A 22,146-nucleotide genomic window follows, 5' to 3' on the forward strand; every position below is an offset into this window, starting at 1 on the left:
GGTGAGGTGGGGGAAGGGGAAATGAGGAAACTGGTGAAATCCACATTGATGCCCTGGGGTTGAAGTGTTTCGAGGAGGAAGATGAGGCGTTCTTCCTCCAGGTGTCGGGTGGTGAGGGAGCGGCGGTGGAGGAGGCCCAGGACCTGCATGTCCTCGGCTGAGTGGGACGGGGAGCTGAAAGGGGCTTTGACAAAGGGTCAGTTAGACTCGAAACAGCAGCTCTTTTCTCTCCTTACTGATGCTGCCAGACCTGCTGAGATTTTCCAGCATTTTCTCTTTTGATTTCAGATTCCAGCATCTGCAGTAATTTGCTTTTATTGGGGAGTTGAAATGTTGGGCCACGGGGCGGTGAGGTTGATTGGTGGGGGTGTCCCGGAGATGTTCACTAAAGCGCTCTGCTGGGAGGCGTCCAGTCTCCCCAATGTAGAGGAGACCGCATCGGGAGCAATGGATACAATAAATGATATTGGTGGCTGTGCAGGTAAGACTTTGATGGATGCATTATTCAAGCCCAACCACTTGTCTCGAGTGCCCATCCCGAGGCCAAAGTACTTGGGTTCAGAGCCTCCCGTCAATTCCATTATCTCAGCGTTAAGGTGGTTATATTTCTCGCTTTTATCACGCCATGCCATTTCCAGCGCTTTGGTGTCGTTTTTGCACCACACTGTGACATCGATCACCGCGATCTTTCGATCTTTCTTAAACATGAGATCGGGTTTCCACGGTGAGCCATATTCTGCGAATAACCTAGGCTCGACGTATGATGTCCAGCAGTACTTACAGACTCAGTTTCCTTTTTGAAAACTAAGGTAAAAAGCAACAGGGCAAGAAAGTAAGGTAAATGGACGAGTGATGGTACAATGTAGGGGTTTCATAGGAGAATGTGGGGTGAATGAGAAAGGGCAAGCTAGGAACAGTAAGAGGTTTCAACATAAACCAAAAAACTGCGGATGCTGGAAATCTGAAACAAAAGCAGAAATTGCTGGAGAAACTCAACAGTCCTTTCAGCTTCTGTAGAGAGACAGCTGAGTTAATGGTTCATGATGGGCACGGATGGGCTGGATAGTCAGAGTCTGTTTCCCAAGGTGGAAATGCCAAATGCTAAGGGGGAGCATAGATTTAAGGTGAGAGGGGGAACATTTAAAGGAGGTGTGTGAGGCAAGTGCCTTACACAGCATTGTTGGTGCCTGGAACACACTGCCAGGGGAGGTGGTAGAAGCAGATACAATAGCAATACTTAAGAGGCATTTAGATGGAAAGAAGAACAGGAAGGGGAATGGGGGAAATGGACCATGTGCAGGCAGGTGGCTCAGTGGGTAGCACTGCTGCCTCACAGCGTCAGGGACCTGGGTTTAATTCCAGCCTCAGGTCACTGTGTAGAGTTTGCACATTCTCCTCCCGTCTGTGTAGGTTTCCTCCGGGTGCTCTGATTTCCTCCCACAATCCAAAGATGTGCAGGTTAGGTGAATTTGCTACACTAAATTGCCCATAGTGTTCAGGGATGTGTTGGTTCAGTGCATTAGTCAGGGGTAAATGTAGGGCAATGGGTCTGGATGGGTTACTCTTCAGAGGGTTGGTGTGCACTTGTTGGGCCAATGGGAGTGTTTCCCCAGTGTAGGGATTCTGTAAAATGGTATCATGGTCAGCACAGCCATGGTGGGTCGAAGAGCCTGTGCTGCTCTATGTTATGAATCCAGTGCCTCTCCATTTCTGTTACCTGTTTTTGTTGCATTGTTTTTACAATTGATTTAGAAAAGGAGGCATTGAATCATCATTTCAACACACTGAGGATGGAGAAATATAATGGCAGCATTTTATACGCTAGAAATGCAGATTTGTAAATGGAGACGTTCCAATAAAATAGAGACAGGGAAAGGAATTTGTAAGTTAAAGATGGGACAAAGGCACCCTGTTTCCTGATGAAGGGCTTTTGCCTGAAACGTTGATTTTCCTGCTCCTCGGATGCTGCCTGACCTGCTGTGCTTTTCCAGCACCACTCTAATCTAGACTGTCATATCAATGCCCTAGTCCTGTGTTTTGCTCAGGAATGCGATAGAATTTTTCGCAACAAACTATAGGTATGGGAGCAATATTTAATTGGAAAAAGATTCAAAATAAGTAAACATCCAGGAGTAGGTGAACTTAAAAGTGTCTAGGAGAAAGTGAGGACTGCAGATGCTGGAGATCAGAGCTGAAAATGTGTTGCTGGAAAAGCGCAGCAGTTCAGGCAGCATCCAAGGAGCAGGAGAATCGACGTTTCGGGCATGAGCCCTTCTTCAGGCTCATTCTTCATTCCTGAAGAAGGGCTCATGCCCGAAACATCGATTCTCCTGCTCCTTGGATGCTGCCTGACCTGCTGCGCTTTTCCAGCAACACATTTTCAGAACTTAAAAGTGCTCTGAGAGACTGGGAGAGTTTTTTGTGAGGCATTAATAATTATTGCAAGGGAGTCATATCATAGAAGGTTGGAAAGGGGGAACTGTGGTGATTGCATTCAAAAAGATTAGTTAAAAGGCTAACAGAAGATTCAGAAATATTTACCCAATTTAATTTTGTAGAATACCAGGGTTGCTAAACAGGAAATGTTGGAAAATAACAGACAATTCAGATTAGGAGCAACATGTCCCCTTGAACACTAACTAAATTCCTAACCCTGAAACCTTCTCCATAACACAGTCAGCTCCATCTATGGCTATAACAGAGATGTGGTGGTGCCAGGGTTGGACTGGGGTGAACAAACTTAAAAACCACACAACACCGGGTTATAGTCCAACAGGTTTATTTGGAAGTACTTGCTTTCAGAGCGCACCTCCTTCATCATGCAGGTACCTGACAAAGGAGCAGCGCTCCGAAAGCTAGTGATTCCAAATAAACCTGTTGGACTATAACCTGGTGTCGTGTGATTTTTAACTTTGGCTATAACAAACGTTGACCCACGCACCTAATGACAGCTCAGCTCATCTACTGCTGAAAATCTGATCCACACTTTTGTTATCTTGTTACCTCCATGGTCTTCTGGCAGGTTGCACACCTTACAAACTCTTTGCGTTTATCTAAAAATCTGTTGCCCTGTCATCTAACTTGTACTATTGGCCCATCACCTCTATGCTCGTTGGACCTCAGTTTGAAGATTTTTATTCCTGTTTTTCCAAATCTTTCCCTGGCATTATCCTTTCCGGCCTCTAAAATCTCTTACAACAACACCTTGCATTTATGTAGCACCTGGCAATGTGTTTTACATTATGCTTGCCGAGGGACAACGCACAGATGGCCAAGGCTAGTATCTTGGGGAAATCAGCGGAAATGGTGCAGTACTCGGTAGAGGAACCAATGTCATTTCCTGGTTACAATTAACAAGATGAGAAGGAAAGAAGGGAGATGATCAATAATGTAACAGGATGGAGTGATCAAGCATTTTAAAGGCTGCAGACAGGTTGAGGAAGAAAAAAGAGGAATCACTCATTATGCTGCACAGTACAAATTCTGTGACTTTGGTAAGAAGGCGAAAACATTTGATTGGATGGATTCAAACATGACCTCTTGATAAGACGTGAACAGGTTGAAAATTCAGTTTTAAAAAATATACTTTCTTGTTTAATTTTAAAACCAACGGGACTTTGCTGAACTAAAATTACATGACTCATAAGTTGATTATAGTTCTATTAACTTCTAATGGACAAAGTTAAATGGATTTTCACACCAAAGTTTGTATGAACACTGCAAAACAGCAAGGAAATAAGAGCATAGCTGAATAACAAAGGGTGAGCCATTCACCCACCACATCATGGTTGCAGGGATACTAATAGCTTCATCTATCTCCTAAGGTGGACCATGGATTCTAGATCTTACAAAACGTATAAACCTTAGAAACTAATTGGTAAGTTGAAGTTACCTCCTTAATTGGCCTAGCGCCAATTTTCTGGTCTTTGGAACAGTTTAATCATACATCTCTAAGCACTTAGCTTACTCTGATAAGAATCTAACCTGCTGCTAATACTAACTCCCATCTGCTTTAACCATAAAAACAGAGTGTCGCCCATGTTCAAATGTGACAAGATCTGGACAATATCCAGGCTTGAGCTGACAAATAACATTCATGTCATGCAAATTCCAGGCAATGACCATCTTCAATAAGAGACCATCTAACCATTGCCCCATTGACCAAAAACACACTGGATTCACCACATAAACACAGTGGCTACAAGAGCAGGTCAGAAGCTAGGAATACGGTGGTGAGTAACTCACTTCCTGACTCCCCAAACCCTGTTAATCATCTACAAAGTAGAAGTCAGGAGTGTGATGGATACCCCTGACTTGCCTGGATAAGTATAGCTCAACAACACTCAAGAAGCTTGACACCATCCAAGACAAGGCAGCCCGCTTGACTGGCATCATACCCACAAGCATTCAATCCCTCCACCACCGATGCTCAGTAGCAGCAGTGTCTACTATCTACAAGATGGCACTACAGAAATTCACCAAAGATCCTCAGACAGCATCTTCCAAATACCCCTCTGCCATCCAATAGGACAAGGCTTGCAGTTACATGGGAACACCAAGTTTCTCTCCAATTCATTCACCATCCTGACTTGGAAATATATCACCATTCTTTCAGCGTTCCTGGTTCGAAATATTGGAATTTCTTCCCAACAGCATTCCCTAACAGTACACAGTGACTGCAGTAACTCCAGGAGGCAGCTCAATGCTACCTTCTCAAGAAATGTTTGGAACGGTCAATAAATACTGGCCCAGCCAGTGACATTGACATCCCATGAACGAATAAAAGAAATTTTGAAATACAGTGCTGTTCTCAAGTGGGTGTAGCCTGCAATAAAGAATATAAGCAACAGACTACAAGCCATTCTATTTAAGGGGAGTTGATGGCCTAGATGGCCAATCTATTATTGCAGAGATACAAGCATCGTTCCAGTGACCCAGGTTAAAATCCTGCCCATGGCAGAGAGTGGAATAAATATCTGGAAATGGGAGTCTAATGGTGACCCATCTGGCTCACTAATGTCCCTTTGGGGAAGGAAACTGCCATCCTTATTTGGTCTGGCCTACATGTGACTCCAGACCCACAGAAACGTGGTTAATTCTTAACTGCCCTCTGGACAATAAATGCTGGCTTAGTCAGCAATGCCCTCACTCCACAAATGGGAATTAATTTCTCACTTAAATTTCTCACTTGGCAACAGATAGAAAGGGTGTAGTTATGAGATCCCTCCCATTATGGTGATGATGTGAGTGTTGTATTTGTGATCGGGTATAATTACATCAGGAAGGAAAGGAACTGAGTGAAGATTAAAGGGAAAGCCATCAAACATACCAACTCTTTGACTTCCATAATTTACACTGATATTTCTCATATTTGATTAAATATTCAGATTGCATTTACTCGAATCACTTACTTACTTTGGAAATATTTTATTCATTCAGGAGATCTGAGCATCACTGGCTAGGCCAGCATCTTTTACCCATCCCTAGTTGCCCTTCCTACAATGGCTTTACAAGATGTCCTTGTTGGAAGACAATGTTCTTCATGAATATCGATTTAGCTAAATTTCTTTTCCAATGCTCACATCAAAACAATATGATTTCTCTGATTTTCCTGAACCTTCAACTATTGGCTGACAGTTTTCTCGGAAATTAGTTTGTGTGGTAGAAGTTTTAGTTTTCAAATATGCTTTTGCACACCTTCTTCATTTTTAAATAATTTGCTACCAGAGATCAAAATGATCTAAGTATTCTTACCTCAGACAAATGGCTCCTTTGCAAAGGACTCTCAGCAGTTTTGCCAGCCTGGTTAACTGGAGAACTAAGTCTTCTTCCAGTATGACTGATAGGCAATGCCATTCTATTTGGATTGTTGAAGACTTCTTTATTGCCAGGATTGCTGGAACGTGTGGTTTGATACAATTGACTGTTAGATGTTGCAGGACGACTTCCTTGAGTTAATGATGTTTGAGGTCTGTTATACTGGTTGTTAGGAATCCCATCTCTGCTGTTCTGGGGACTGGAGCTCTGTGGTAATTTACCTCTTTGGCTCCAAGGCGGAATCTCTTTCCCAAAAAGACTCGTTGGTGTCTGAGGTCGCAAGGTTTGGCCCAGTACTGTCTGCGACAGATCTCCATGGTAATTTGACATGGGTGACTTACTTTGCATATCCAAACTGCTTCCCATTTCAGATTCCACTGTTAATGTTTTTGCAGCGCAATCTTTGTCAGGTTCTGTAATAGAGAATTGTACTTTCTTTAGTCATAGGAGTGGAAAGCAGGTGACACAATGTGATGAACATCTTCCAATTAAAACTGGCCACAATGGGAGACAGATGAATTGAGAAAGGGGGTTGAACATAAAAGAGGACACAGAAAAAAATGTTGTCCTGAGTAATTCCAGAAGACCTTAGCTAGTGTTTTAATAAATATCTGGTCCAGGAAATGCAGAAGCCCTGGCATTTCATAAGATTTATTTTATTGTTTTTTGATAATTACCATTGGAGTCATAGAGATGTACAGCACTTCGGTCCAACTCGTCCATGCCAACCAGATATCTCAACCCAATCTAGTCCCACCTGCCAGTACACGTCCCATATCCTTCCAAACCCATCCTATTCATATACCCATCCAAATGCCTTTTAAATGTTGCAATTGTACCAGCCTCCACCACTTCCTCTGGCAGCTCATTCCATACACATACCACCTTCTGTGTGAAAAAGTTTCCCCTCTCACCCTAAACTTATGCCCTCAAGCTCTGGACTCCCCCACCTCAGGGAAAAAAAACCTTTGCCTATTTATCCTATTCATGCCCCTCATGATCATATAAACCTCTATAAAGGTCACTCCTCAGCCTCCGACGCTCCAGGGAAAACAGCCCCAGCCTATTCAACCTGTCCCTACAGCTCAAATCCTCCAACCCTGGTAACATCCTTGTAAATCTTTTCTGAACCCTTTCAAGTTACCAACATCTTTCCGATAGGAAGGAGACCAGAATTGCATGCAATATTCCAACAGTGGCCTAATCAATGTCCTGTACAGCCACAATATGACCTCCCAACTCCTGTACTCAATACTCTGACCAATAAAGGAAGGCATACCAAACGCCTTCTTCACAATCCTATCTACCTGTGACTCCATTTTCAAGGAGCTAGGAACCTGCACTCTGGCCCATCTGGTCAAGATCCTGTTGTAATCTGAGATAACCCTCTTCGCTGTCCACTACACCTCCAATTTTGGTGTCACCTGCAAACTTACTAACTATACCTCTTATGCTCACATCCGAATCATTTATGTAAATGACGAAAATTAGTGGACCCAGCATCGATCCTTGTGGCACTGCACTGGTCACAGGCCTCCAGTCTGAAAAACAACCCTCCACCACCACCCTCTGTCTTCTACCTCTGAGCCAGCCGTATCCAACACGTTTATTTGAAAGTATAAGCTTTCAAAGGTACCTGATGAAGGAGCAGTGCTTTGAAAGCTTGTACTTCCTGCTGGACTATAACCTGGCGTTGTATGATTTTTAACTTTGACCTCCCCAGCCCAATGCTGGCACCTCCACGTCATTGTAAAGAGGAGGAGTTTGTACATACCAGTGAGATGTTTCTCCACGGATAACATTTCTTTTGAGGCCATTAAATCTTTTGGCTGTTTCTGACTCAAAGATCCTCCACTTTGGCCAGGAGGTAGACAGGATTCCCAGAATGGCTGGCGCTGTTTGTACAGAAAAACGAGGTTATACAATTTCTTTTTACGTGTTCATTTAAATGAATCATTCATTTAAATGAATCAGTCACTGAAATAATCAGGACAGCCTTCAGAGGAACAGAATACAAGGTGTGGAAGTTATGTCACAAACGTCCTGGTTAGACTACAGTATAGACCACAGTGCTGGGAAATACACCCTGGAGAGAAAAACATGGAGTCAAGGGAGTGCATCATAGATCTCTGAGATTGAGACCTGAACTATGAGGAGAATTTAGTAAATGAAGGGGTGCTTTGATAGAAGTTTTAAAAATACAAAAAGGGAACACAGCGGGTAGGACCATAGGAACAGGAATAAGTCATTCAGTCCCTCAAGCCTGTTCCACCACTCAATGAGATCGTGGCCTACCTGTAGTCTGACTACAAACACCTGCCTTTGGCCATTTCTCTTCATACCCTTGCTTAATAAAAATAAATCTTCCTTAAATTTAAAATTAACAACTGAATCTGCACCCACCACTGATAGTGATTGAGTCATACAGCATAGAAGCAGACCCTTCGGCTCAACCAGTCCATGCTGACGATAATCCCAAACGAATCTAGTCCCACCTGTCTGCGCTTGGCCTATATCCCTCCAAATGTTTCTTATTCATGTACCTATCCAAATGTCTTTTAAATGTTATAACTGCACCCGCAACCATCACTTCATTTGGAAGTTCATTCTACACATGAACCACACTCTGTGTAAAAGAATTGTCCCTTACGCCTTTTTTAAACCTTTCTCCTCTCACCTTATAAATATGCCCCCAAGTCTTAATCCCCCATCCTAGGGAAAAAGACACTTACCATTCACCATATCCATGCCCCTCATGACTTTCTAAACCTCAATACGATCACCCCTCAGTCTCCTATACTCGAAGTGAGAAAAATCCCAGCCTATCCAGCCTCTCTCTATAACTCAAACCCTCCCTTCCTGGCAACATCCTGGTAAACCTTTTTGGAACCCTCTCCAACTTAATAAAATCCTTCCTATAACAGGGTGACCAGAACTGGACAGAGTACTCCAGAACAGTTCTAGGGGACACAGTTTCAAGGTGCAGGGGTGAGGGGGGGGAATGTTTAAAAGAGATGTGCAAGGCACACAAAGGGTGGGGAGTGCCTGGAACACGCTGCCAGACGAGGTGGTGGAAGCAGACCCAACTGCAGCATTCAAGAAGCACCTGGATGAAAACAGGAATAGGCAGAGAATAGAGGGATACGGATCCTGTCAGTGAAGACAGTTTCAATATGGAAGGGCAAAATGTACCGGGTGCAGGTTTGGAGGGCCGAAGGGCTTACTCATGTCTGCACAGTTCATTGTTATTGTTCTAAGAGGCTTCACTAATGTCCTGTATATCCTCAACGTAATATCCCAACTCCTATATTCAAAGGTTCAGTGAGCGGAAGTTATTTCCTCTGGCTGGGAAATCTCTCACTAGGAGGGTATCAGCTAGGAATTGAATCCAGTTCCCTTGGGAGTAAAATTAGGAATAATTTATTCATACAAACGGCAGTTATGCTCGATTAATTACTAAATTTAAAATTAAAATTGATAGATTTTTGTTCCTGAAGGCATTAAGGAATAAGGGCAAAGGCTGGTATATGGTGTTAGGTTACAGATCAACCACAATCTCACTGAAAGGTTTCAATAGGATCCCGGGCCTACTCCTCCTCTAAAGAACGACACTGATTTATAATGAAGTACACTTTCACAAATTCATAGAATCCCTACAGCATGAAAACATGTCCACACCGACCCTCCGAAGAATAACCCGCCTAGACCCATTGCCCTACCATATTATCCTATATTTATTCCTGACTAATGCACCTAACTGACACATCCCTGGAGACTATGGGCAGTTTCCCATGGCCAATCCACCTAACCTGTACATCTTTGGATTGTGGGAGGAAACCGGAGCACCCGGAGGAAACCCACGCAGACATGGGGAGAATATGCAAACTTCACATTGGAATTGAACCCAGGTTCTTGGAGCTGTGAGGCAGCAGTGCTAACCACTGAGCCACCGTGCTGCCCTACATACCAGGCATTTGTTGATATTTTACTAATAGATGATCCTAGAGAGGGAGATACTGAAATTCCATGGGCTTTCAACTAATCTTCCCCTGTAACTCAGACAGGGAATAATTGAATACTCAGAGAAATGGAATAAAAAATTCCTACGTGTGGCAGCAGGCCATTCGGCCCATTGAACTCACACCAATCCTCCGAAGAGCATCCCACCCAGACCCATGCCCCCCACCCTATATTTCCCATGGCTAATCCACCAAGCCTGCACACTGTGGGCAATTTAGCATGACCAATTCACCTGACCTGCACATCTTTGGACTGTGGGAGAAAACTGGAGCACCTGGAGGAAACCTACGCAGACAAGGGGAAAATGTGCAAACTCCACACAGACAGTCACCCGAGGATGAAATCGAACCCGGGTCCCTGGCACTGTGAGGCAGCAGCACTAACCACTGAGCCACTGTGGCATCTGCCAGCTTACAGATTTGTAGACTTGGAATATCAATGGTCTATTTGACTATATAATTACAACTGAGGAAGGGTCACTCAACCTGAAATGTTAATTCTGATTTCTCTCCACAGATGCATGTAGACCTGCTGAGCTTTTCCAGCAATGTCTGGTTTTGTTTCTGATTGACACCAACCTAAGTTTATTTGGTTTTTAATTACAACTGAGCGGAGTTCTATCCTTACGTGTTGTCATTCAGACATGAACACTTTCCAGTTGGAGTTTTTCCCAACCATTGACACCACTCGATCTGGAGCTTTCACCGATCTCATGCCAGGGTTAAAGTGGGAAACCGAGGGAACCCCCTGGCCTAGTTTCAAGGGATCAGCATTTTTCTGCAAATTGCAAAGAGGAAGCTTTGTTTACACTTTGTCATCCAGCTTTTATATTCTTCCTCCAAATCCCACATTAGAAAGCTACTATCAAATGTCAGGGCAAATAATATAGTAGGTTAATGAGAACACAATCATACTCCTCCTTGTGTTTGCTTCAAGCAGTGATTGGAGTTGACCCAATTATATTCCAGACCTTGCGTAAAAGTGCAGAATCTTAGATTCTAAGAGGTGCTTGCAGCATTGCATTACATGCAGTGGAAAACAATTATAATGAAAACTGATCATCTGAAATTGAAAGTGAAGAATTTCAATGTAGATTCAAATTTATTAGTCATTTAGCTAAATGGAATAGTGGAAGGAAGATTCTTATTTGCTTAATTTACAGAGTGTTGGCCAAAAATGGGCATCATGGGTGGTTCAAATTACAAACAAAAACAGAAATTGCTGGAAAACTGGTTCCAAAGAAGGGTCATTGGACTCGAAATTCTGACTCTTTTTCTTTCCAGAGATACTGCTAGACCTGCTGAGTTTCTCCAGCAGTTCCTGCTTCTCCTACAGATTTTCAGGCATCTGCATCACCCTCTGCCTGAAAAATGTTAACCCTCAGGTCCTTTTTCCCCCTCTCAGCTGAAACCTATGCCCTCTAGTTTTGGTCTCACCAAGCCTAGGAAACAGACCTTGGCTATTCACTCTATCCATGCCCCTCCTGATTTTATAAATCTCCAAAAGGGTCCCCTTCGGTCTCTGATGCTCCTAGGAAAATAGCCCTAGCCTATTCAACCCCTCTATATAACTCAAACCCTGCTGTCCTAGCCACATGCTTGTAAATCTTTTCTGCGCCTTCTCATGTTTAACAACATGCTTCTTATTGAAGGGTGATCAGAATTGAACATGTTACTCCAGAAGTGGCCTCACCAATGTCCTGTACAACCTCAAGCTCAACCATGACGTCTCAACCCCGACACTCAATGTTATGACCAAGGAAGGCAAGTATGTCAAATGCCTTCTTCACAACCCTGTCCATCTATTCACTCTCAAGGAACTATATACCGGCATTCCCACATCTCTTTGTCCAGCCACACTCCCCAGTGCCCTATCAGTAAGTCCTGCCCTGGTTTGCCTTACCAAAATGCGACACGTCACCTTTATCTAAATAAATTTCACCTGCCACTCCTTGGCCCATTGGCCCATTCTCATCAAGGGCCCAATGTCCACTGTTTTGGTGTCAAATTACTAACCATACCTCCTATACTCACGTCCAAATCATTTATATTCTTTGTTTTATCAAATTACAAGCAACTTGACAAAGTCAGTTGTCATACAGTCTGAATACTTCAAATGGTGGAGCAATTAAAAAATATTGGGGTATATTGTCAGAGGAATAGAATATAAAAGCTCCGTCCTCCGATAGAGAATAGGAAGTTGGGAGTTGGTAAACAGAGTAAAGTAGGGTGGTGGAAAATTTTGCCAGAATCTTGCCTCAAATGAATTATAACCAGAATTCGACCATCAAGCCAGAGCCCCCTATGCCTTTTAAACTGAGCTCAGTCTTCTGCATATGAATAGCTGTGACTGAATATGACCATGCTTTAGGGTTTTTACTCCAATTAGCTGGATGTTGGAAATGGCGTTCGATAAGTTCACTATCTACATGAAAGACTTGGACTCAGAAAAAGAAGCACAACTACAATAGATTGGGCTGAAATTAAATTAAATAGGTAATGCCAAGAAACGCTTTAACAAAATGCAAGATGGTGTTGATAAACTTGCAGAATGAGGCACGCAAATGGAAAATTAATTATAGAGATAAGTGTGATAGGACACATTTTTGTAGGGGCAGTCAGACTGCAACCTACTGTCTGGGGAGATAAGAGTCTGAATTGGACTGAGAAACAGAGGGATTGAGGTGTACAGTTCCACAAATTATAAAGGACAGATTAGTAGATTAATAAAAGCACAAGTAAAGAAATGTAAAACACTTGGGTTCATATCGAGAGGAACTGAATTGAAAAGCAATATCCAGGCTTGGGCCCAGCCCACAAGTCTCATTCCTGATGAAGGGCTTATGCCTGAAACATTGATTCTCCTGCTCCTCAGATGCTGCCTGACCTGCTGTGCTTTTCCAGCATCACACTCTCCAGAATCTGCAGTTCTCACATTCTCCTTGGACTGACATGTGGAAAGTAACATTCGTGCCACACAAATGTCCATCACCAATAACAAACTATTTAACCACCATTCCTTGACGTGCTGTTATCATCACTGAGTCCTCCACAATCAACAGTCTGGAAGTTATCATTGACCATAAATTCAACTGGACTCACCGTATAAACACAGTGACTACAAGAGCAGGTCAGAGGCGAGGGACACAGGAGGGAGTAACACACCTCCTGACTCCCCAGAGCCTGTCCACACCATCTACAAGGCACAAGTCAGGAGTGTGATGGAATACTCCCCACTTGCCTGGATGAATGCAGCTCCAACAACACTCAAGAAGCTTGACACTATCCAGGATAAAGCATTTGTGATTGGCACCACATCCACAAGAATCCACTCTCTCCACCACCGATGTTCAGTAGCAGCAGTGTGTACTATCTACGAGATGCACTTCAGAAATTCACCAAAGATCCTCAGACGTACCTTCCAAACACACGACCACTTCCATCTAGAAGGACAAGGGCAGCAGGCAAATGGAAACACCACCACCTTCAAGTTCCCCTCCAAGCCACTCACCATCTTGACTTGGAAATATATCACCTCGCTGTTGCTAGGTCAAAATCCTGGAAGTCCCTGCTTGAGGGCATTGTGGGTCAACCCACAGCAGGTGGACTGCAGAGGTTGAAGAAGGCAGCTCAACCCCTTCTCAAGGTCAACGAGGGACGGACGATAAATGCTGGGCCAGACAGCGACGTTCACGTCCCACAAAATGAATAAACGAAAATATATCGAGAGACTGGAGAGGGTGCAGAAAAACAAAAGGATGAGGCCAGAACAGAGGTTACAATGACCAGGAGAGACTAGTTTCAGGTTGAGATTCTTTTCCTGAACAAGGCTTCAGAGGTGGAAGAGGAGATGGCAGATCACTCAGTGCCCAGCTAGAAAATTTAATCTCTATCCTTTTCAATACCAAACAAAAATCTTGAAAAACAAATAAAACATCTTTCTCACTTGGCTAGTTTCCTCCCCCACCTCCAGTACAACCTCTCTCTCAATGTTGGGAAAACTAAAGAACTGATGATTGACTTCAGAAAGAAAGGAGGAGAATATGCCCATGTCGACATCACTGGAGTGGAGGTTGAGAGGGTGGAGAGTGTCAAGTTCCTCAGAGTGACAATAACCAACAACCTGTCCTGGACTTGTCATGTATATGCGACAGTCAAGAACGCACAACAATGCCTCTCCTTCCTCAGGCAGTTCAGGAAATTCGGCCTGTCCATAAGGACCCTCACTAACTTCTACAGATGCACCATTGAAAGCACAGTGTCCGGGTACATAATGTCCTGGTGGTGTGCTCAGCCCAGACCATCACGGAAGCCAACCTTCTATCCATGGACTCCATTTGCATGGCTCACTGCCACAGAAAGGCTGCCAACATCATCAAAGACCCTTCTCACCCTGGTAGTGCTCTCTTCCAACCTCTTCCATCAGGCAGAAGATACAGAAGTCTGAAAACATGCACCAACAAGTTCAGGAACAGCGTTTTCCCTGCTGTTATTAGACTGATGAACGGACCTCTCTAACATGAAATAATGCTGATCATGCTAACGCTGCTCTTGCCCAGTGCACACCCTGTGCAATGTAACCTGTATGCCTCTGTCTAAGTCTTTTTGTTCTGCACTTCCTTGCTTACTATGATCTGCCTGTACTGCTCGTAAACAAAACTTTCCACTGTACTTTGGTGCACATGACAATCAATCAATCAATCAATTTAGATGCATTTTATCAAAAAGTAATCCACGCCACAGCTCAACCTTAGAAATCCCACATTTCATGGGAAAATGGGATTTAGAAGCGGAAGTAGGCCATTCAGCCCATCAAGCGTGACCCACCATTCGATAAAACCATGGCTTTCATTCTGCACTCAACTCCACTTTCTGGTCTGCTCCTGTAGCCCTCCAGTCTCCTGCACCTCAAAATCTACCTCAGCAATGTTACAAATCACACAACACCTGCTTTTGGGGCTCCTTCATCAGGCGGTTGTCTCCGAAAGCTAGTGTGCTTCCAATTAAACCTGTTGGACTATAACCTGGTGTTGTGTGATTTTTAACTTTGTACACCCCAGTCCAACACCGTCCTCTCCAAATCATGACTACCTCAGCAATGAATAACATAGCCTCCTCTCTGGGGAAAATCATTCCACTGACTGGTAATCGTCTGAAAGAGAAAAGAAAAATTCCTCATCTCCACCTTAAAAGTGAGAGTTCTTTTTCTTAAACTGTGCCGTCAGGATCCATCTTGTTAAGGCCTCTCAGATATTTCAAGGCGACAACTCCTACTCTTCTAGACACATTCAATGTGGCAAAAATTGGTGGCCCCTCAGAGGATTGGAAAAGTTTAAAAACTATCAAACAATAACCAAGAAAAAGGGAAAATAAAAAGCAAACATTGTGCCAGTCTTTGCAGGAGAATATACTATTGGCATTCCGAAGATACTCAATGGGCAGGAAAGCTTTTGCTGACCATTCTTAGTTGCCCTTGAGAAGGTGGTGGTGAGCTCTATTCATTAATATTCAAGGTTGAGGCAGGTAGATTTCTATTCAGTCAGGAAATCACGTTTTATGGGGTAGGAAAATGGAGTTCAGAATGACTGGATCAGACTTGATCTCAGTGAACGGCAGGACAGATTTGATGTTGATCCTTCCTCAGAGCTGGTCATTAACACTAACTCGTGATTTCTCTCTGCTGATGCTGCCAGACCTGCCGAGTTTCTCCAGCAATTTCTGATTTGGTTGCAATAGATTAGATCAGCTTGTTAATTAACATGGTTGGGGAGGGGTAGTGGGAATGGTGAGGTGGTATTATCCACCACAGCGATTGGTGGAATTTAAATTTAAATTAAAGTAGAGGTCTTGTGATACAGTGACAGTGCAAATACTCCTGGGAGAATGTCCTACCTTTCACTGAGGTGTGTCATAACATGGCATTGGTTTCTTTATTCTTTCTTGGGATCTGGGCATCACAGCTATGGTCAGCATTTGTTACCAATCCTGAATCACTCTGGGATTGAGCAACTTAATGGCCATTTCAGAGCGCAGTTAAGGGCCAACACCTTTCTCTGGTGCTGGAGTCCCACAGAGTCCAGACCAGGTAAGAATGGGCAGACTTGTCCCCCTAATGGAACATGGATGAATTAATTGGGGTTTGATGGTCACCATTATTGAGATTAGTTTTCGACTTGAGATTTGTATTAGAGTCATAAAATCATGGAGACAGGCCGTTCAGCCCAACTGGTCCAGGCTGACCAAAATGCCCATCCACGCTAACCCCATTTCCCTGCACTTGGCCCATATCCTTCTAAATCTTTCCTATTCATGAATTTACTCAAATGCCTTTTAAATGTTGTTAATGTACCAACCTCAACCACTTCCACTGGCAGCTCATTCCATTTGTGTACCACCCTCTGTGTAAGAAAGTAGCCCCTTGAGTTCCCTTTTATTCTTTTCCATCCAAATTTAAACCGACGCCCTCTCGGCCTTGATTCCCCAACCCTGGGAAAATGACTGAGTGCATTCACCCTATCAATGCCTCACCTGATCTTAGGATATTAACTTGGTTTAAACTCAGTCAGCCGACATGATGGGAATTGAACCTGTGAGTCCAGCACATAAGCAAAAATAGGAATTGCTGGAGAAACTCAGCAAATCTGATGGCATCTGTGGAGAGAAAGCAGAGCTAACATTTTTATTATTGAATGCTCGCCTGGGCCTGTGGCTAGATGCATGTGTCATTAATCCTAGTTATTTTTAATCAACTCTATTCAGACACATTGCGTCACCTCTGGAGTAGATGGGACTTGAATCTGGACCTTTTGAGCCTGAGGTAGGGACACTACCACTGTGCGACATGAGTATTTTTTAACTGAGTTTCTAAATTCCTCCTTTTTTTTGGTGTTGCATTAATTATATAATTGCTGTTTGCATACCCTTGCTGTTAATTGAGGAGATATTTGCCTACAGTTCAACAGTGCCAACACCCAAAAATACTTAACTGCCTGGGAAGTAATTCAGAGGATCCTCAGGATATGAAAGGTGCCATATAAATGGAAGCTTGTTTGTTTATTTTTAAACACATGTAAACAAAATTGTGAAAATGTGGGCCAAAATATCCAGTCTGAAACGCAATAACTGACATAGGTGTGAAAAACGTCCCTACTTTTCTGTGGACAAAACAAACCACATAGACCGAAAAGCACTCATTCTGCAAAACAAAAATATTTATTCTTCAAAGAGCCTGGAGATTCTCTATCAATTTCCTGTAAGGAAGTTGCTTCCAGCAAGTCGTATCTAGGTTTTATTGATTTGATTACGCAAAAATAGGCTTGCACAATACTGGCAATAAAAGTTAACCAAATATTCAATTCAAACAAAACATCATGCTGGTAATGGATCTTGTAAGCAGGTTTATCACGACTGATCATCCATCACGATAGACAAGTCGTCTGTAATTCAATTTACTTACAGGGCCTGACACTTGAGAAGCACTCTCAAATTCGTCTTCATCTTGCATCACTCTTTCCACCCCAAGCAATGGAGCTGTTCCAAAAGAATACATAACTCATTCTGAAACACTCATATCATCTTTAAGCAATAATTAATCTCAAACAGCATAGTCATACACATGTGTGTTAAATAAATAAGATCCACGTGTGTATTAGAGATTTCAGAGCCAGTATTAGTCTCTGGTGTTCTAGATACAAGCACAAAAAGGCTGCAGGGGAGGGTAGAATTGATCTGTTTTGTAATGGATACACACCCACACCACGTGCCAAACACTTCTGGAGGGATTTGGCATAGGTGTTGGAAGCTCCTACCAAAAACTGGCAGGAGTGTTTTTTTTATAAATAACATTTATATAATTTAAGGTGGTGATCCTAATGTTCCTTCTGGCTTTTTTTTTTGGGAGCATGCTAATGAGAACCATACAGAATGGGGATACAGAGGAACTGGGCTCCATACAGAGTAAACAAGAAGGACCAAGCAAAGGATTCATTGACTGTTGAAGGATTTTTTTCTGGATTTTTAAGGATGACTTCCTACTTCCAGCTAAACTCTCAGAGTTCTTTGCATCAACTGCTGTTCTGCTGCAGCCCCACCTGGGACCAGCCCTCAATGTTCCATTGGAGTTCCCTCATTACGCTTTCCCCACCAATGATTAGATGCCTCTCTATCCCGCCAGGAAAGCTGATGACACAGGTATAGAACGTGAAGGCCTGCTAATGTGATAGACACCTATTAAGGTGACACGATGGCTCTGTGGATGGCACTGCTGCCTCACAGCACCAGGGACACAGGTTCGCTTCCAGTCTCATTCTCCCTGTGTCTGTGTGGGTTTCCTCTGGGTGCTCTGTTTCCTTCCAGAGTCCAGGGATGTGCAGATTAGGTGGATTGACCATGGGAAAGAGGCGTTATAGGAATGGAGAGGGTCTGGGTGGGATGTTCTTTGGAGGGTCAGTGGGGGCTGAATAGCCTGCTTCCACACTATAGGGATTTGATGCTTCTATTTCACGGATCCAACTCAATTCTGGAACAATCGGACCAAGTGAAGTCAACTGCACTGGAGAACTATGCTCAAGAGTTTGTTTTGAGCATCATCGTATCTGAGACTCTCACTGAGGAGCTCACATTGTCACAAAGTGAGCAGTCTTCATTGTCTGGAAGAACAATCCAATGTCAGACGTCAAGAAAGCAGTATTCATGGAATCATACAGTACAGAAAAGGCCCTTCAACCCATCGAATCTGTACTGCCAAAAATTTACAACAGCAAACATTTTATTAACCAGCAGCTATGGGACCAGGAATGTGCCCATTGATCAAATATCCCCTTTGATCAAGAGATCCACATAATCATAGAGTCATGAACTCAGGGAGATGTACAGCACAGAAACAGACCCTTCAGTCCAACGTGTCCATGCTGACCAGATTTCCCAACCTAATCCAATCCCATTTGCCAGCACTTGGTCCATATCCTCTAAACCTTTCCTATTCATATAACCATTCAGATGCCTTTTAAATAATGCAATTGTACCAGCCTCCACCACTTGCAATTCTGGTCTCCTTCCTATTGGAAAGATGATGTGAAACTTGAAAGGATTCAGAAAAGATTTACAAGGACGATGCCAGGTTGGAGGATTTGAACTATAGGGAGAGGTTGAACAGGCTGGGGCTGTTTTCCCTGGAGCATCGGAGGTTGAGGGGTGACCTTATAGAGGTTTACAAAATTATGAGGGGCATGGAGAGGATAAGTAGACAAAGTCTTTTCCCTGGGGTTGGGGAGTCCAGAACTAGAGGGCATAGGTTTAGGGTGAGAGGGGAAAGATATAAAAGAGGCCTAAGGGGCAACCTTTTCATGCAGAGGCTGGTACGTGTATGGAATAAGCTACCAGAAGATGTGTTGGAGGCTGGTACAATTGCAACATCTAAGAGGCATTTGGATGGGTATATGAATAGGAAGGGTTTGGAGGGATATGGGCCGGGTGCTGGCAGGTGGGACTAGATTGGGTTGGGATATCTGGTCGGCGTGGACAGGTTGGACCGAAGGGTCTGTTTCCATGCTGTACATCTCTATGACTCTATGAGAGAGACCTTACTGGGGTGAAGTGGGACAATGGGCAGTCAGAGAGCTCCATCACAGTTTCTCAAGAGTATGACTGATTTTATTCTAGGGGATTGAAAATTGTGAAGAGTTGGGGTCCCAGTACTGATCCCTGTGGCACACTATTCATTACATCTTGATAACTAGAAACGACCCCTGTATATCAGCTCTGTTTCCTGATGGGTTAACCAATCTCCTATCAATGCCATAATGTTACATCTACACCACAACCTTCTTTTTTATAATAAACTTAGAGGCACTTTGAAAATGAACCTACCAGTTCCCCTTTATCCACAATGCTTTTTACTTATTCAGAGAATGCCAATAAACTAGTTAAACATAATTTCCTTTTCACAGACCTATGTTAACTCTATTTGATCTCCTTGACTGTATTGAAGTGTCCTAATAATTATAATAACTTTAATAGTAGCTATTAAACATTTTCCCTATGAAGGATGTTAAGCTAATTGGTCTGTAGTTTTCTGCTTTCTTTTTGAGAAAAGGAATTGCACTAGCTACTTTCCAATCAAATGGCAGCTTCCTATAATCTAGTGAATTGTGAAAAATTGAAACTGATGATTCAACTATCTCATTGGCCAGTTCTTTTAAGACTCTTGGAGGAGAATCATCAGGACCTGGGGAATTGTCAAGCAGTATTTCCAACAATTTGTTCAGTATTACTTGCCAGGTGATTGTAATTTTCTTGATCTCCTCCCTCAATCCAGTTCTTAATAAACAACCATTTTTGAGATGTTCCTTGAATCCTCTGTACTGCTGATGAAAGCAAATTCTGTTTCAATTCAAGTAATCAGGCTTTTGGCTGGCAATTGCATTGGAGCTTCAATTTGTTAACCAATATGTCTCCTGTGAAATTTGGCTCAGGGTTCAGACTGGAATGGACCTGCATACAGAGCAATCTTTCTGCTGCTGTCTTGTCACTTACTGTGACATGGGACAAACCTCTAACCTCAGTCTATTGTCGATGTAAAGTTAAGTATTGCTTAGTTTCTTCTTGTAGGTAAAGCTGTCGATGTCATACTTGATGGAATTTTACAATATGCAGAAGAGTTACAGAAATATAGAAAAATAGAGTTATCATTTGGAGAAAATCAATTTTCATCATGAGAAATGCCACAGAACATCAAAAAGGAGATTATTTTCAATAATTAGAGTCATAGAGATGTACAGCATGGAGACAGACCCTTCAGTCCAACTTGTCCATGCTGACCAGATATCCCAACCCAATCTAGTCCCACTTGCCAGCACCTGGCCCATATCCCTCCAACCCCGTCCTATTCATATACCCATCCAGAATCCTTTTAAATGTTGCAATTGTATCAGCCTCCACCACATCCTCTGGTAGCCCAATTCCAAACATGCACCACCCTCTGCATGAAAAAGTTGTCCCTTAGGTCTCTTATATCTTTCCCCTCTCAACCTAAACCTATGCCCTCTAGTTCTGGACTCCCCAAACCCAGGGAAAAAACTTTGCCTATTTACCCTATCCATGCTCCTCATGATTTTCTAAACCTCTGTAAGGTCACCCCTCAGCCTCTGACACTCCAGGGAAAACAGCCCTAGCCTATCCAACCTCTCCCTATAGCTCAGATCCTCCAACTCTGGCAACATCCTTGTAAATCTTTTCTGAACCCTTTCAAGTTTTACAACATCCTTCCGATTGGAAGGAGACCAGAATTGCACGCATACTCCAAAAGTGGCCTAACTAATGGCCTGTACAGCCACAACATTACCTCCCAAATCCTGTACTCAATACTCTGACTAATAAAGGAAAGCATACCAAATATCTTCTTCACTATCCTATCTACCTGTGACTCTACTTTCAAGGAGCTGTAAATCTGCAACCCAAGGTCTCTTTGTTCAGGGTCCGGTCTTTCACATTAAGTATATAAGTCCTGTTTAGATTTGCTTTCCCAAAACGCAGCACATTGCATTTATAAAAGTTAAACTCCATCTGCCACTCCTCAGCCCATTGGCCCATCTGATCAAGATCCCATTTTAATTTGAGGTAACCTTCTTCACTGTCCACTACACTTGCAATTTTGGTGTTATCTGCAAATTTACTAACTATAAAACACACACTAAATAATTGAAACGTAATGCAGGGGGGATACACATCGCTGTTATACTTTATTTACAGCATAAATCACCTAAATAATAATGCAACTTTTCCCTTAATTAAGACTTACTGGTAGAGAGCCTTCTCAATTGCACCTTCAGGTAATTACTTGGCTATCATGGACACATTACGATAATACAGTAAATGTCTGCTATTTGAGGAACATAATCTTTGCTGGTTTATTGAAAGGGCCGGTACTTAAGGTATCAGTTCAAACAAAGTTGAGAATCAATGTTTGGGGCATTAGCCCTTCATCCTCGGATGCTACCTGACCTGCTGTGCTATTCCAGCACCACACTCTCGCCTGTGATCTCCAGCATCTGCAGTGCTCATTTTCCCTCAGTTCAAACAAAGTTTGCTGTATTACCTACACAAGTCCCACTTCCCTGTATGACCCCCATAGACTTGAATGATATGGAACTTCAAGTATTAATCCAAATACTTCTTAAAAGTTTGTGTGAGGATTCCCGCCTCCCAGGCAGTGAGTTCCAGATTCTCTGAGTAAAAAAGCTTTTCCTCAAATTACCTCTAAACCTCCTTCCATTCACTTTAAAATTATGTCTCCTTATTATTGACCCTTCAA

At 43.0% G+C, this 22,146-nt stretch overlaps 1 protein-coding gene across 2 annotated transcripts in view; it reads right to left on the bottom strand.

Annotated features, from left to right (window-relative positions):
* c4h8orf34 (chromosome 4 C8orf34 homolog) overlaps nt 1-22,146 on the bottom strand; it is a 347,530-nt gene that overhangs the window by 15,462 nt on the left and 309,922 nt on the right. For both annotated transcript variants that reach the window (XM_043689235.1, XM_043689236.1), the window contains exons 10-12: nt 17,293-17,366; nt 7,592-7,712; nt 5,755-6,230 (exon numbers count right to left, since the gene is read on the bottom strand). In XM_043689235.1, coding sequence (XP_043545170.1) covers nt 5,755-6,230; nt 7,592-7,712; nt 17,293-17,366 — 671 coding nt within the window. The remainder of the gene's footprint in view (nt 1-5,754; nt 6,231-7,591; nt 7,713-17,292; nt 17,367-22,146) is intronic.

This window comes from Chiloscyllium plagiosum, chromosome 4 (assembly GCF_004010195.1).
Source record: "Chiloscyllium plagiosum isolate BGI_BamShark_2017 chromosome 4, ASM401019v2, whole genome shotgun sequence".
Lineage (NCBI taxonomy): Eukaryota > Metazoa > Chordata > Chondrichthyes > Orectolobiformes > Hemiscylliidae > Chiloscyllium > Chiloscyllium plagiosum.